Source organism: Panulirus ornatus, chromosome 11 (genome assembly GCF_036320965.1).
Source record: "Panulirus ornatus isolate Po-2019 chromosome 11, ASM3632096v1, whole genome shotgun sequence".
In the NCBI taxonomy this organism is placed as follows: Eukaryota; Metazoa; Arthropoda; class Malacostraca; order Decapoda; family Palinuridae; genus Panulirus; species Panulirus ornatus.
This window is the reverse complement of record NC_092234.1, coordinates 16,221,098-16,238,619: the sequence shown is the minus strand read 5'-3', so window position 1 is coordinate 16,238,619 and position 17,522 is coordinate 16,221,098. Positions and strand designations below refer to the sequence as shown.

Below are 17,522 nucleotides of genomic sequence, written 5' to 3'. Positions count from 1 at the left end.
GCAAATAGGTAGATAGAGTTAGGAAGTAAAAAGAAAAAGGTCTTTGTAGATGAAGGAATTTATTAGTTAGTATGAGAATTAACACGTGGGCCTGCAGTGAAGATATGTCAAGTGGAAATCCGTATCAGTAGGTAATGAGAAGGAGCTCATAAAAAAGTGGTATGTTGTGGCTTTCTTTTATTAAGAATGAATGCATAGTTGTTACTATTATTGAGTAGGTATATTTAATCTAGAGGCAAGTGTCTAAATTTTGAAGAGTTTATCAGGTGCAAAAAACAGGATGAGCAAGGTACCATTTTAGTTCAAAAAGGAAGAGAGGGTAAATATAGTGATGTGTACTGTTATATTGTGTGTTTAGATATGCTGGAATAGTATTAGGTGATTTAAACATAATTTAGTCATGAGTTGCATGTAGTAAATGTTGCCATTTATACACTTTTTTTTGTCACAGGTGCTGCTAGCATTACTGGATTTTTGTGCTGACACTGACCGATTGGCTCCAAGGTGAGTGAGACTGATATTCTTAACATAACTGTATACTTATCTCCTTGATTTAATTGTCAAGTCCTGGGTGGGTTAGTCAACTCACAGCAGACATTGCTGTTCATCTTCTTTTGCAGGGTTTGTTGGGAGAGTGATATCTAATATGCACTTCAAACACTGATTCATCATATCGTGGATCCTTCCTGTTCACAATGTAACTATCACAACAGAAGCACTGAACACTTATAGCTAATTAGCCTCATGCTTGTCTCAAGTACACATACACACAGCATCAGAGCACTTTTTGGAATGTCACATTGAAAGGCTGGCTTCTTAAGCATTGCAGGGCCCCGGAGAAGAAGAAAAGAGTTCATGGGGCTGGGAGGCAAGGTTTGATATATATATTTTCTTTCATACTTGTTCACTATTTCCTATGAGAGTAAGGTAGTGTCCAGAACAGATGACTGAGCCTTAGAGGAAAAGTAAATTCATATTTGGCTCTTTCCTCGCTTCATTGATTAGGAAAGTAATACAGGAGGGGAAGATTTCCAGAGCCCCACTTTCAATATATAGCTACATCTCTATGTTGTATATCAGCTGACTGTTATATTTCTTTCTTGTATCTCCTCTGATGTTATGATCATAATACAAAAGTGCACTTGGGAACTTATCATGTTTCGTTTCCCTGTGGTTAAGAAAGGAATTTAGTTGATCATGCACTCAATTGTGATCTCTTGCAATATATTTTTTACATTATTATACTTAATCGGTTTCCCGCGTCAGCTACCTCTACTAAAGTGCTGTTTCCCGCGTCAGCAAGGTAGCGCCAGGAAACAGAGGATGAATGGCCCATCCACTCATATACACATATATATACATAAATGCCCATACACACACATATACATACATATACATATCAACATATACATACACAGACATATACATATATACACATATACGTATTCATACTTACTTGCCTTCATCTCTTCCTGTCGCTACCTTTGACCATCTCTCCTACTCACATATGTATACTTATGTATATCTCTTTTTGTAAACCAGGCATTCCCAGTCACCATGTATACATACATATACATATCAACTTATACATGTACATACACATACACAGACATATACATATATACACATGTAGATATTCATACTTGCTTGCCTTCATCCATTCCTGGTGCTACCCCACCCCACTGGAAACAGCATTGCTACCCCCTGCTTCAGTGAGGTAGTGCCAAGAAAATATGACAGAAAAGGCCACATTCGTTCATACTCTGTCTCTAGCTGTCATGTGTAATGCACCGAAACCACAGCTCCCTATCCACATCCAGGTCCCACAGACCTTCCCATGGTTTGCCCTATACGTTTACATGCCCTGGTTCAGTCCATTGACAGCACATTGACCCTGGTGTACCACATCTTTCCAATTCACTCCATTCCCTGCACGCCTCTCACCCTCCTGTATCTTTAGGCCTCAGTTGCTCAAAATCTTTTTCATTCCATCCTTCCATCTCCAGTTTGGTCTCCTGCTTCTCCTTCCTTCCATCTCTGACACATATATCCTCTTTGTCAATCTTTCCTCACTTATTCTCTCTATATGTCCAAACCATTTCAACATACCCTCTTTTGCTCTCTCAACCATACTCTTTTTATTTCCACACATCTCTCTCACCCTTTCATTACTTACTCCATCAAACCACCTCACATCACATATTGTCTTCATTTCCAACACATCCACCCTTCTCTGCACAACCTTATCTATAGCCTATGCCTCGGAACCATGTAACATTGTTGGAACCACTATTCCTTCAGACATACCCGAGATAAATTTCTCTTCTTCCACACATAATTCATCGCTCCTAGAACCTTCACCCCCCTTCCCCACCTTGTGACTCACTTCCACTTCCATGGTTCCATTCACTGATAAGTCCACTCCCAGATATCTAAAACACTTCACTGCCTCCAATTTTTCTCTATTCAAATTTACCTCCCAACTAACTCGTCCCTCAACCCTACTGAACCTAATAACCTTGCTCGTATTCACATTTACTTTCAGCTTCCACGCATAATTGATCGCTCCCAGAACCTTCGCCCCCTTCCCCACCTTGTGACTCACTTCCACTTCCATGGTTCCATTCACTGATAAGTCCACTCCCAGATATCTAAAACACTTCACTGCCTCCAATTTTTCTCTATTCAAACTTACCTCCCAACTAACTCATCCCTCAGTCATCCCTCAACCCTACTGAACCTAATAACCTTGCTCATATTCACATTTACTTTCAACTTTCTCCTTTCACACACTTTTCTAAACTCAGTCAACAACTTTTACAGGTTCTCATTTGAATCAGGCACCAGTGTTGTATCATCGGCAAACAACAACAGAGTCACTTCCTAGACCCTCTCATCCCCAAGAGACTGTATACTGTCCCCTCTCTCCAGAACTCTTGTATTTACATCCCTAACCACCGCATCCATAAACAGTTTAAACAAGCACGGGGACATCACACACCCCTCTGCAGACCAACCTTCACAGGGAACCTATTACTCTCCTCTCTTCCTACTCGTTAACATGCTTTACACCTTAAGTAAAAACTTCTCTGCTTCTAGCAGCTTACCTCCCACACCCTATACTCTTAAGTTTTTCGACAAAGTATCTCAACCAGCTCTATCATATGCCTTCTCCATATCTATAAATGCCACATACAAAAACAATCTTTTTTTTTCTAAGTATTTATCACACACATTCTTCAAAGCAAATCCTCCACCACTTCTGAAAACACACTACTCCTCCCCAATCTGATGCTCTGTACTTGCCTTCACCCTCTCAGTCAATACCCTCCCTTACAATTTTCCAGGAATACTCAACAAACTTATGCCTCTGTAGTGTGAACACTCACCTTTTTCCCCTTTGCCTTTGTACAGTGGGACTATACATGCATTCCTCCAATCCCCAGCTGCTTCACCATTATCCATACATTACATTGAATATCCTTATGAACCAATCAACAATAGAGTCACCCCCCTTTCTTAGTATGTTTAGGTAAATAAACAGGTGTTACCAGACTCTACTGCTTGGGGTTATACTGCACATGAAAAATCACCTTGGGAGAGGCTGTATCATTGGGAGTTCTCACTCCAGTAGAGTCATCTTTAACCTGCTACTGGAAGCAGCACATGCATTGGGCTGCATGGGCCTTTAGAAAGGTCCTCGTTAACATCTTAACTCATTAACAGAAATTTTTTCATGGGATAATTACAGATGATAAATAAATTGATATGTGTATATGCATGCTTACCTTTCCTTACATTCCTGCCTCAGAGTCCCCATCTTTTGGGCCTCTTCAGAGCTCACAACTACTGGGGTGGAGTATAGATGAGGAAGTGGAGTGGTGTTGCATGTATGTCTGTTCGATGAGTGAAGGACAGTAGAGCTTTAGGTGTTTAGTATCAGTGTGGAAATCACATCTTTTTGTGTGGGAGTCTTGTGATATGTGAAATTGATTTTTGTGATTTCTCGAGCTGAGGCATATATATATACCGCCATTAATGGTTGTCATGGCATTTCATGCATTGTTTCCAAACACTATAGCCTAAATTTTTTCATACTCTTCTCAGTATGTGTGGAAGGCGCCTTTACGTCGAGGATGGCTGTGTTAATCTGTGTCCTCACATTGTGTAATAATTTTTTAAACTGTTTCACTCCTTCAAGATAATAGGTATTGCTGATCAACAACCCTCTCTACTCATATTTGTTTGTGACAAAAACACCTAGAAATGGTGCCATACTTCTCACCATGTTTTTTTTTTTTTTCTTTTTTTTCTATTTGCTTTGTCGCTGTCTCCCGCATTTGCGAGGTAGCGCAAGGAAACAGACGAAAGAAATGGCCCAACCCACCCCCATACACAATGTATACACACACACACACGTCCACACACGCAAATATACATACCTATATATCTCAATGTACACATGTATATACATACACAGACACATACATATATACCCATGCACACAATTCACACTGTCTGCCCCCATTCATGTATGCTTGAAAATACTTCTGGATTACCTTGTACTCTTGGCTGTAGAGCAGCATAGATTGAAGGATTTGCAGTAGTTAGACATTATCTCACCAGGTTGAGTTGAATTTTATTTTGTTTAGAAAATCATGCTCTAGATCATCACAATAACAAACATTTTCTTTTTTAGAATTTTTAAGAATATCCTTCCCACCTAACGTTCCCAGATATATCAACTTCAGCAGTGAAAGGGCTCAGTGCTCTGTCATCAACATATATTACTTGCAAGTGTGCCAGCTACTGACAGTACAGCAATCTAGGCATTGACAGAAAGTGACTCATGTTTTAAGGTACTAGTGACGACCCTTATCAGATGGGTGAAGTCATATCTGTGGTTATTGGATTATTTGATAGTGCAGCAGTGGTATCAACCTCGTTATGTGAAATATTTTGAGTTTTTCATATACCAGTATTAAACCCTAATCATTATCCTAGAATAAGGGGCATTGATGTTGGTGATGATAATGGTTCTGGAACTGACAATGGTGATCATGAAGTTAGGTTAATAGTGTGGTACTGGCAGCAATTTTGGGAATGGTAATGATATTGGCAGTTGAGAAAGTAATGAGTGTTACAATAGTAATGATATAGGTAATAATAGATGTTGATGGTAGTGGTCGTAATGATAGTAGAAGAGATAGTAACAAATAACAATACTGGAGATTGCTGGAATAATAATGATAAAGGTCAGTACAAGTTGATGATTAACTTAATATTGTAATGATCATTGTAAATGTGGTAGTGTTGATGTGTTTTGAGTTTGTATCCATCATAGTATAAAGTACATTTTTTTTGTATATTTTTCTCACACAGCATGAAGTATGGGCTACCTCTCATTCCTGAAGCTGATTCATGTCGCACAGCTTCCAACGCATTGACGCTGATTGCAGAGGCCCGACCTCCGGCTTTCATCACAACTATGGCTCGTGAAGTTGCTCGTTTTAATGCACTGCAGCAAAATGCACAGAGCCTGCAATTAAACATATATAATACAGTCCTTCATCGTGCCAAGACTGAGATTCTAAGAGTGATGGAATACCTCATTGTACATAAAAGATGTCACATCATGGACCTCATGGTGGAGGTACATCTTGCCTGCTTACATGTTGCTTATCATCTTAGATGAATTAGGTCATTTATCTTACCCTTAGAGGACTACAGCTGCAACAATTTAGGTGACTAATACATTATACAAAGAGTAAATGAAATACAGAAATACATAGACCTAGAAGATATTGATTATGTATGGGAGTGGTGAATCTGAGAATGAATGATTTAATGAAAGCCCCAGTGAGCTGTTGACTCGTAGCCACTGCAACTGGTTGCGTTTTTTAGAGATGGTTATTATCTGGTATTATCTGGGATATGTATATTTATATGCTGAGGGTGAAGAATGAGAGGTATATGGAAAGCAGTGATTGCATGTGCAAGAGAAATGTGTAGTCTGTGAAAGTTTTTTGTACGATCATGGCTCCAGTCATGGACAGAAGGGCTTGATGTGAAGTATAGAGAAGTTGATGAAAGGGAAAAAGAGTAGACAAGGGAAAGTATTTACAAATTTTGGAGGAAATGAAAAACCTGTCTTTTAAAATGTGTCACGTCAAAGTTGCTGGAAAAAACATGAGAGGGGTAGAGAGTTCCAAAATTTCGAGTTGGGAAAGAAACAGTTATCAAAATAGCTTACCCTAGAGTTGCCGATGGCCACACAGTAATCATGGGACATAGCTGCATGCTGAGTCTTGTGTGATCTAGGTAGTGGTGGAGGCACACAAGCTGCCAGCTCATTTCCCTACAGGAGAAGGAAAGTGAACCAGTATTGCAGCATAGGACAAGTGGGTCAAGTTTTGAAGTTAGCCTTTGAGATCTATATGTCTGACTTCTTCTGGCTCAACTTTGTCAAGTAAGGATTCAGAGCTAGAACAACCCTGCCTTTCAAGTAAGGATGCAGAGCTAGAACCACCCCATTGTGAGAGCAGCGCTCTGTGTAGAAGGATGGAACAATTCTTTGTATAAACGGAGCAACTGTTTGGAAGAAAAAGAAATTTTCACATCTAAACAGGACTCCCAGGTTTTTTAGGTAGACATAGGTATTTCTGTAATGTGGGGTTATCAAGATAGAGTGGCTGTTACAGTGATAACAAGGGTGTTCATTGAGTCAGAGTGGCTGTAACACTGATAACAAGTATGTTCATTGAGTCAAGAGGTGGAAGAAAAGAAATTTCACCATCTAAACAGGACTTACAGTTTCTTAGAGGTAGACTTAGCTGTTTCCATTATGTGGGGTTTCCAAGATAGAGTGGTTGTTGCAGTAATATCAAGTTTGTTCACTGAGTCAAGGGGTGGAATTACAGATCCATCAAAGAAAAGATGAAAGTTGTGGGAAACTTTCAATAGAGAGATAGGTAGAAACTGGGTTTTGGAGGTATTAAATTAAACAAGATTTCATCTCTCCCAATGAGATGTACTCTTGAAGCCTGAATGTATTGAGGAAAGAAGTAGCAGAATTAAAGGATGTGGAGGAATGCATTATTGAATCATCAGCATATGAGTGCATTTTGTCATTTGTGGAAGAAAGGAAATTGTTGATGAAAAGGAGAAAAAGTATGAGAAATAGGCCAGAACCTTGAGGGACACTACTGTTGATGGAGAAAGGGGGAGAGGAGAGGGTAATCCATCAACAATGACAAAGATAGGTCAGTCTCAAAGGAAGCTAGACATGAGGGAGCAAAGTGGGGAGGGAAGCCAAAAGAGGAGAGCTTAGAGATGAGACCCTAAGGCTACACCCTATCAAAAGCTTTGGATATGTCAATGGTAACTACATAGGATTCCCTCAGAATCTTTCAGGAATGATGACCAAACATTAGTAAAATAGGAAAGATCAGTGAATCTTGCCTTATGAAAGCCACACTGGTGACAAGAGAGAGGACTGTGAGATTCAAGATGTCTGAGGATATGGGAGTTGAGGAAGGATTTAAAAAACTTTGAAAATGGTAGATGTCAAAGCAACAAGACGATAGTTTGAGATAGTTTTAGGAGTTAAAATGGTCACACTTCTTAGGGAGAGTATCTGCCAATGCATGCTTCCAAGAAGTACAAAAAGTTCTCATTTTTAAACAATTGGAACAGATGAGCAAACACAAGTGCGAGTTCAGAGGCACGCTCTTTCAGTACACAGGTATGGATGCAAGTAGTAGGGAGGTGGGAAGGTGGGAAAGGGAAATGATTGATGGGATGAGGAGGTTAAGTTTCTAGTGAAACAGAAAAGAGGTGTATGGGCATTTTTTGCAGGGAAGGAGTGCAAATGTTTAGGAGGTGTGTAAGAAAGAAGCAAAGGGTCAAGAGGAAAGTGAGGGGGTTGAAAAAGGGCAAATAAGAGTTGGAATGCGCAAGTCTCAGCAAACTTCAGGGAGAATAAGAAAGAACACGTGAGAGTACTGGTGAAGGAGACAAATGGGGAAATGGTTACAGTAAGAGTTAAGGTGAAGAGGAGATGGAATGTGTACTTTGAGGAATTATTGAATGAATTTGATGATAGGGTGGGAGATGAGGGATGTTTGGATAGGAGAGGTATTCAAAGTGAGAGAATCTTGGCAAATGGATTTGTGAAGAGAGAGGCAGTGAAAGCAAGAGAGGTAGTGAAAACCTTGTATAAGATGAAATCCAGGAAGGTAGCTGAAGTGGATGAGATTACTGTTGAATTTCTCTAGAAAGGAGATGGTATTGTTGTTGATTGGTTAATTGGGACTTTAAAAGTGTAAATGACTCAGGGTAAGGTGTCTGAAGATTGGCAGAATGCCTGTATATGTCCTTTTTACAAAGGTGATGGGAACAAAAGTGAATGATCGTATAAGTAGGTATAAGTTTGTTGAGTATACCTGATTGAGATGGTGGTGGCACATGGCTTCATGAGTGGTAGAGGATGTGTGAATCAGGCCTTTGCTTTGGGAGATAAGCCTCTTATAGTATGCTGATGACACAGCACTGGTGAGCAACTGCAGAAGCTGATTTTTGAGTTTGGGAGAGTGTATTAAAGGAGAAAGTTGAGAATAGATATGGATAAAAGTAAGGATATTAGGTTTAGCATTGGATAGACAGGTGTGTTAGGGTGTGAGTTTGGATGGAGAGAACTTTGAAGATTTATCTCTATCTCTGACACCTGTTCCCACGTGGAAGTCCCTCAAAGGGTGGCCATGATAACCATCCCATAACTAGTGAACTCCAGTACTGCTTCTTATCCTTTAGTGACTTTTTCATTACAGGCCCCTGGCAGAGTGCAACTCGTGTGCAGTGTTTGTTTATGCTGCTACTTGGATGAAGTGAGGTTTTTTAGATTCCTTGGAGTGGACATGGCAATAAATGAAATTATGGGAGCTGAATTGAGTTGCAGTGTGGATGAAGGGGCAAAGGTCCAGGGCATAGTGAGAAATGTGTGGAAAAGGGTGAATGTGTTGGAATTAAATGTTTAAGGACATTGTGTGGTGTAAGGAGGATTGATTGAATACGAAATGATAGAGCAAGAGAGATGTGTGGTAATGATAAGAGTATGGTTGACAAAGTTGAAAAGGATATGCTGAAATGGTTTAGACATATGTAGAGAATGAGTGTGGAGAGGTATTGAATACGAAATGATAGAGCAAGAGAGATATGTGGTAATGAGAAGAGTATGGTTGACAAAGTTGAAAAGGATATGCTGAAATGGTTTAGACATATGTAGAGAATGAGTGTGGAGAGGTTAACAAAAAGGGTATGTGTCAGAAGCAGAGGAAACAAGGAAAAGGGTGAGACCAAAATGGAGTTGGAAGGATGGGGTAAATAGAAATCTGGGTAGCTCAGCACTTGGACATAAAGGAGGGAGTAAGCATGCAAAGGATAGAATGAATTGGAGGGATGTGGCACACAGGGCAACTTGCTATCAATGAACTGATCCAGGCCATATGAAGTAGGAAGGGGAAACCTGGTTTTGGATAGGGGGTTGTGGTTTTGTGCATTACATATGACAAGTAGAGAGTAGATGTGAGTGATCGAGGCCATTTCTTTGTCTGGTCCTGGTGGTACCTTGCTAATGCAGGAAATGGCAAACATGTATTGGGGGGACTCTTTTTCTCCATATATGTTTGCCATTTTCTATTTCACCAAGGTAGCATCAGGAAAAGATGGAGAACCATTGTCCAGCTGTCATGTATAATGCACCAAAACTGCAGCCCCCATTCACAGTCATGCCCCACAGACTTTTCCCTGCTTTATATGTTGATTTGGATTTGTAATGCAGCTGATGGTTATGTACTTTTCTAAATTTTGCTTTATATTTGTAAGACAGATAATGCCCTTTGAGTTCCATGAAATTGATTGCTCTCTTTTGTTTTTTTTTGTAGGTAATGGAAATAGTGCTACACTGTGTTGACTCAGGGCATCTCAAGAGCCGGGGTCTCAGTGAAGTATTCCCGTCCATCTGTGGCTTTCCCCAAGTGTCTCATTGCCCACACACACGACGTATTGCTACTGGGGCTAAAAATGGAAGTATAGCTATGTATGAACTTCGGGCATACAAATGTCAGGTTAGTAATGAAATCACTAACCAAGCCTAATCTTACTGTATTGTCTCATTTCTGACCTAAAGCAGGCAAGTAATACAAATGCTAATGTTACTCTTAAGCTCTATATAATGGACATCAATGACTGGCCATTATTGCTGAGTAAGACTTGTGTTTAGTACAGCTTTTTAACCTAGCGCTTCTTGTTTTGACACTACCAGGTAGTAGGTTGTTGAGAAAAAGCCCTTGAATAGAATTAAGTTGTAACATTAGTATTTTGAAAGAAATGTTGAATATATCAAGATTATGCAATAATTCTTTGGTTTAATGTTTTTCACTAAAATTACAGTAACTTAGTAAACCATTATTGTGATTTCACTCTTTGAATAAATATTTTGGTGTATTGGGTTTCTTTGTTGTAGATAATTGCTGCTCATGGCTCAGCTGTAACAGCCCTGGCTTTCTCACCTGATGGTAAATACTTGGCATCTTATTCCATGGGAGACAATAAACTTTCCTTTTGGCAGGTAAGTCTTAGAGATAAAACTGTTGATCTTTAATCTCTTCATTGAATTCAAAGTTTCTGAATCTGCTCCATAGATAATTTCATCCGAGATATTTGCTAGATATTTTTAAATTAGTGGAGAGAGGCTGAAATAGGTTAGTGCCATTTACTGGTTTGTTCTTAGGACATGGTGGAATTTTGTGTGGACTATATCAGAGTCTCAGTTACTGACATTCTTTTGCTCATCGCATTGGTAAAACCATTATGCATGGATTTGTGTAACGTTCAATTATAGGATGTAGTCCAAAGCAGAACCTGGACTGGAGTGTCGAGCATGCATATTTTACTCATCCTTTTGTTTTAAAAAATTAACCTTTAACATTGAGAAACCAATTTCTGTATATTCCAGACATCATCAGGGATGTTTGGTTTGGGGGCATCACAAACCAAATGTACGAAGACTTTCTCCACTGTACCTGTTCCCGATATTGTTCGGATGAACCCTCAACGCCTTCCAAAGCTAGTTTGGATCTCTAACAAGACTGTTGTCCACATGATGGCTGATGGAACTGAGCACAGGTTTAATGCATAGTGATGGATTTACCGCAGTTAAGTAAATAGACAGATATTTAGATTGTATTGTTACAGATGATATGACTGATAGCTGATGGAAATCTACATTATTCATCAGAAACCAGTGGGTAGAAAATCTTGAGTTGTGTCACTGCATTTACATTTGGGGTTGGAGGTACTAGTGCTTCTAATGTAGAGTAAAAATCTTTAGTAGAAGTCTTCTTTTTTGATCATTTCCAGATACATCCAACACATCTTACTGATGGTAGCAGTTCATCAAGGTCTTGGAATTATAATACATTATGGCATTTTTTAAAGGTTGAATTCTGCTGCTTTATGCAAGGCTGTTAATGATTTTAGCTGTATAGCAATAGTTGAGAAGTTGGATTTGATCATATGATATGCCTTATACTTGCTTGTTATGTTTGCAATGATTTTTAAAGTGCTGCCTTTCTTTCAAATATTTTATGGCCTTGTTTTGTAAATTAAAGTAAATTTTTTTTATATCCTTGGTATGAACCATAGATGTGTGATAAGAGTGAGTGGGTAAATTTGAGTCAAATAGATAATCTTCCATGTTTTTTAATGAAGAGAAACATGGATGTTAGATATTCCACTGTGATAGATACTGGATGTATATCTAGCATTCTTCAATGTCCCAGAAGGATTATAGAAGGATCTCACTTGTGCATCTGGTGGGGAATGTAGTGTTGGCTGTTATATCTTTTTCCCTTTCAGCACTCTTTTCTTTCCAGAACTTTCTTGTTGATGGATGAGGTATTCTGTTAGTGTTTTACCCTTCAACATTTTTTAGATGAGTTAAGGTATATTTTTAATTTCTTTATTACATTTGCAAAGTTGTGTGAATTTTGAGTTTTCATTTTTTTTATTTTGTTTATTATGATATGTTTAGTCTTGCCAGATTTATCTAACATTTAACATGGGCTGACAAGGTAATATGTCTATTGTCACCTATCTCATTGAAGGCCAAGGTAAAGAAAGGATGATACACTCATATTTGGGAACTGATTCTCAGACATTACAATTAGAATTAATGCTTATCATCAGTTATCATCACTGAGAATTTACTCACCACCATATCAGTCGGCCAGCAGTATGTGCTTCACCTACCTCGGCTCATAGTCATGTCATCACATGCTGTCAGTTGTGGATTATATCATCACATGCTGTCAGTTGTGAATTACAACCGTTGATCATTAAGTGTTGTAGTCATGAAGGACACCAAAGACATTCATACCCTGCCTGCATTTCTTTTCCCTCATATTTATTTAAAAGCATCCTCTTGCCCTTTATGTGTGCATTTATGTACCAGAAAGGAACCCTGTGACAAGACCAACCATAGATGCATGCTTAGGTTGTGCATGTATTTCATCCCATTCCAAGTGGTTCTTGGAATTGTGAGCTAGTTTCTAGTATGTGTCATGAACTGGGATATACATATATGTATTTATTTGCTAAAGCTCATTTAAGTTAAATGTTTAGGTGAAAATCATTTGTGATGTTTAGTCTCATTGTACTTATGATGGAGGATCATGAGCCATATTTCTGTCATAGCATCAGTACAAGTTTACTCAAGTACTTCATCTTGACAATGAGATAATATTTAGTAAATAAAGTAAAAAGGTTGATTATTGTATGATAGAAAGGAAAAAGACTATTTGAGAAAACACGTTATACAGGTGGAATAAGATTTTAAACCAGAATTTCCAGTAGTATCACTGATTTGCTGCAGGCCATAATGAACATTGATTATGTGAAATATAATAGTGGCAATGCCAGGAAATCTTGTGAAAGCTGATCTTCTTCATATTTTGTATATACCTTAATTCTAAGATAGTGGCAGTGAGAAAATGTAAGGAGAGTATTAACAAAGAAGTGGAGTGTTATGAGATACATTTAGCTGTATTTCAGTTGTGACTCTCCTTATATATGTCAGTTTGTAGAAAGATGACTACTGAATTATCATCTGGAAGCAGTATACATAAAATGGGAATTTACAGACTGATAATTGAATTAAGATACAAAATTTGAAAAGGTGAGAAAAAGTGAATTCTTTGTGAAAACAAAGAATGTAGGTGGAAACATGGTAGAGCATATGCGCAGATGTTTTGAAATGAGTTTGGATGAGATTCCACGTGGGCACCCTTCTGTAAAAGTAAATGACGCTAATGACAGAAAGAGTGAATAATCCATGTTGTTAAAAGTAGTGTGAATGCATACTGTATGTCCTCCATGTTTAAACCAGCAAATTGTAGGTGCCTTTGGGCTTTCCCCCCCTCATGAGTTTAGAAAACAGGAGCTGCCTTATCAGTTTGTTGATCATTGCATTTGTGAATGAGATGCTCTTCTTTTAATAATGCATCTACTCATATCACTTCTTTGTACTGATGAAAGGAAACCTGTTTATTGTTAAAGGACAGTGAATTTGATATGGTAAACATCTTTAGCCTTTTGTGAAACAGTAATAGATTTAGAAATATTGGTTGTAAGTATTGCAATACATAGTTGAAATAACTAAGGCTTGTGAAACATGTGGTCCCATAGATAGATTCATTGGGTAATAAGACTCCAAAGGTACATTCCAAGTTGAGATCAATGCAGTGATAGAGGAATTAATCACAAACATGTAGACAGAAGCCATAGAAAAAGTGTTACATGGATAAATGTCCCTTTTCTGCAGTTTAGGCAAGGAAATGGCTATCTTAATTTGTATGTATGTGGATTGTAGTGCAAGTCATTATATTTGACTGACAGCAGAGAAAAAGGGTCATTCAGGAGTCCACAGAGAAAGTGTTCATATTACTTCATTATGGAAAACCCCATCAGGATGAGTATGTGTGATATTCCTAAAATTGTATAAACACGTGCTTGTTCGGTTGTAATAAAAGATTGATGAATAATTTGAGTCTTCTTTATGCAGTGGCATTTTGGTGCCATAAACCAAAAGGTTCCTCATGAATCAAGAGCTACTTATATTCAACACAAATGCTTCATGTTTCTTTCATATATATATATATTTTTTATCATTCTTAATGTACTTAATTGCTGTTTCCCACATTAGCGAGGTAGCACCAGGAAACAGATGAAGAATGGCCCAACCACTCACATACATATATTTATACATAAATGCCCATACATGCACATATACATACATATACATATCAACATATACATACACAGACATATACATACATGCATATGTATATATTCATATGCTTGCCTTCATCCATTCCTGTGCTACCCCACCACACAGGAAATAACAAACACACACCCTTTCAGCGAGGCAGCACCAGGAAAAGACAAAAAAGGCCACATTTGTTCACACTCAGTCTCTAGCTGTCATGTGTAATGCACTGACAGATTAGAAACAGTTGTGAGGGGTGGGATGAAGAAGTAAGGTTATTAGTGAAAGAGAAAATAGAGGCAATGGACAATACTTGCAGGGAAGTAGTGCAAATGACTGGGAGATATATGAAAGAAAGTGGCAGGAAGTCAAGAGAAAGGTGCAAGTATTTAAAAAGAGGGCATATGAGAATTGGGGTGAGAGAGTATCATTAAATTTTAGGGAGAATAAAAAGATGTTTTGCAAGGAGGTAAATAACGTAAGACTAGAGAACAAATGGAAACATTGGTGAAGGGGCAAGTGGGGAAGTAATAACAGATAGTAGTGTAGTGAGTATTTTTAAGGTTTATTTGAATATGTTTGATGATGCAGTGGCAGATATAGGGTGTTTTGGTCAGGGTGGTGTGTGAAGTGATAGTGTCAGGGAGATTGGTTTGGTTAATAGAGAAGAGGTAGTGAAAGCTTTGCAGAAGATGAGATCCAGCAAAGTGGCAGGTTTGGATTGTATTGCAGTGGAGTTTATTAAAAAAGGGGAGGGAGTGACTGTGTTGTTGTTGTTTGGTTGGTAAGGATATTCAGTGTATGTATGGACCATGGTGAAGTACCTCAGGATTGACGGAATGCATGCATAATGCCATTGTACAAAGGCAAAGGGAATAAAGGTGAGTGTTAAAACTACAGAAGCATAAGTTTGTTGAGTATTCCTGGAAAATTATATTGAAGAGTTTGATTGAGAGAGTGAAGGCATGTACAGAGCATCAGATTGGGGAAGAGCAGTGTGGTTTCCAAAGTGGTAGAGGATGTGTGGATCAGGTATTTGCTTTTAAGAATGTATGTGAGAAATACTTCGAAAAACAGATGGATTTGTATGAAATATTTATGGATCTGGAGATTGCATATGATAGCATTGATAGAGATGCTTTGTGGAAGGTTTAAGAGTATATGGCATTGGAGGTAAGTTGCTAGAAGCAGTGAAAAGTTTTTACCAAAGATGTAAGGCATGTGTTCGAGTAGGAAGAGAGGAAAGTGATTAGTTCCAAGAAAATGTCGGTCTGCGGCAGGGTGTGTGATGTTCCCTTGGCTGTTTAATTTGTTTATGGATGGGGTGATTAGAGAGGTAAATGCAAGAGTTGGAGAGAGGGGTGAGTATTCAGTCTGTTGGGAATAAGCAGCAAATAGAACCATGGAAGCGGAAGTGAGTCACAGGGTAGGGGAGGGGATGAAGGTTCTGGGAGCGATGGAGAATGTGTGGAAGGAGAGAACGTTATCTTGGAGAGCAAAAATGGGTATGTTTGAGGGAATAGTAGTTCCAACAATGTTATATGGTTGTGAGGCATGGGCAGTAGATAGGGTTATATGGAGGAGGGTGTATGTTATGGAAATGAAAGGTTTGAGGACAATATGTGGGGTGAGGTGCTGTGATCAAATAAGTAGTGAAAGGGTAAGAGAGACATGTGGAAATAAAAATAGCGTGATTGAGAGAGCAGAAGAGTGTGTGTTGAAATGGTTTGGACATATGGAATGAGTGAGGAAAGATTGGCAAAGACATTATATGTGTGTGAGGTAGCACTAGAAAAGACAACAAAGGCCCCATTCGTTCACACTCAGTCTCTAGCTGTCATGTATAATGCACTGAAACCACAGCTCCCTTTCCACATCCAGGCCCCACAAAACTTTCCATGGTTTACCCCAAACGTTTCACTTGCCCCATTGACAGCATGTCGGCCCCGGTATACCACATCGCTCCAATTCACTCTATTCCTTGCACGCCATTCACCCTCCTGCATGTTCAGGCCCCGATCACTCAAAATCTTTTTCACTCCATCTTTCCACCTCCAATTTGGTCTCCCACTTCTTGTTCCCTCCACCTCTGACACATATATCCTCTTGGTCAATCTTTCCTCACTCATTCTCTCCATGTGACCAAACCATTTCAAAACACCCTCTTCTGCTCTCTCAACCACGCTCTTTTTATTTCCACACATCTCTCTTACCCTTACGTTACTCACTCGATCAAACCACCTCACACCACATATTGTCCTCAAACATCTCATTTCCAACACATCCACCCTCCTCCGCACAACTCTATCCATAGCCCACGCCTCGCAACCATATAACATTGTTGGAACCACTATTCCTTCAAACATACCCATTTTTGCTTTCTGAGATAATGTTCTTGTCTTCCACACATTCTTCAAGGCCCCCAGAATTTTCGCCCCCTCCCCCACCCTATGATTCACTTCCGCTTCCATGGTTCCATCTGCTGCCAAATCCACTCCCAGATATCTAAAACACTTCACTTCCTCCAGTTTTTCTCCATTCAAACTTATATATATATATATATATGTTTTAACGCTACCTCACTAATGCGGGAAATGGCGAATAGTTTGAAAAATATATATATATATAATATATATATATATAATATATAATATATATATATATACATATACAGACATATACATACATGCATATGTATATATTCATATGCTTGCCTTCATCCATTCTTGTCACTACCCCGCCCCACTGGAATACAGCATTGCTATCCCTGATCCTGTAAGGCAGCACCAGGAAAAGACAAAAAAGGCCACATTTGTTCACACTCAGTCTCTAGCTGTCATGTATAATGCACTGAAACCACAGCTCCCTTTCCACATCCAGGCCCCACAAAACTTTCCATGGTTTACCCCAAACGTTTCACTTGCCCCATTGACAGCATGTCGGCCCCGGTATACCACATCGCTCCAATTCACTCTATTCCTTGCATGCCTTTCACCCTCCTGCATGTTCAGGCCCCGATCACTCAAAATCTTTTTCACTCCATCTTTCCACCTCCAATTTGGTCTCCCACTTCTTGTTCCCTCCACCTCTGACACATATATCCTCTTGGTCAATCTTTCCTCACTCATTCTCTCCATGTGACCAAACCATTTCAAAACACCCTCTTCTGCTCTCTCAACCACACTCTTTTTATTTCCAC

At 39.0% G+C, this 17,522-nt stretch overlaps 1 protein-coding gene across 4 annotated transcripts in view; it reads left to right on the top strand.

The window, feature by feature from the left end:
* Rbcn-3B (WD repeat-containing protein Rbcn-3B) overlaps window positions 1-14,099 on the top strand; it is a 393,934-nt gene extending 379,835 nt beyond the window's left edge. For all 4 annotated transcript variants that reach the window (XM_071666665.1, XM_071666667.1, XM_071666666.1 and 1 more), the window contains 5 exons: window positions 452-504; window positions 5,383-5,653; window positions 9,942-10,124; window positions 10,523-10,627; window positions 11,015-14,099. In XM_071666665.1, the coding sequence (XP_071522766.1) occupies window positions 452-504; window positions 5,383-5,653; window positions 9,942-10,124; window positions 10,523-10,627; window positions 11,015-11,197 (795 nt within the window). In that variant the 3' untranslated portion in view covers window positions 11,198-14,099. The remainder of the gene's footprint in view (window positions 1-451; window positions 505-5,382; window positions 5,654-9,941; window positions 10,125-10,522; window positions 10,628-11,014) is intronic.
* The last annotated feature ends 3,423 nt before the right edge of the window (window positions 14,100-17,522 follow it).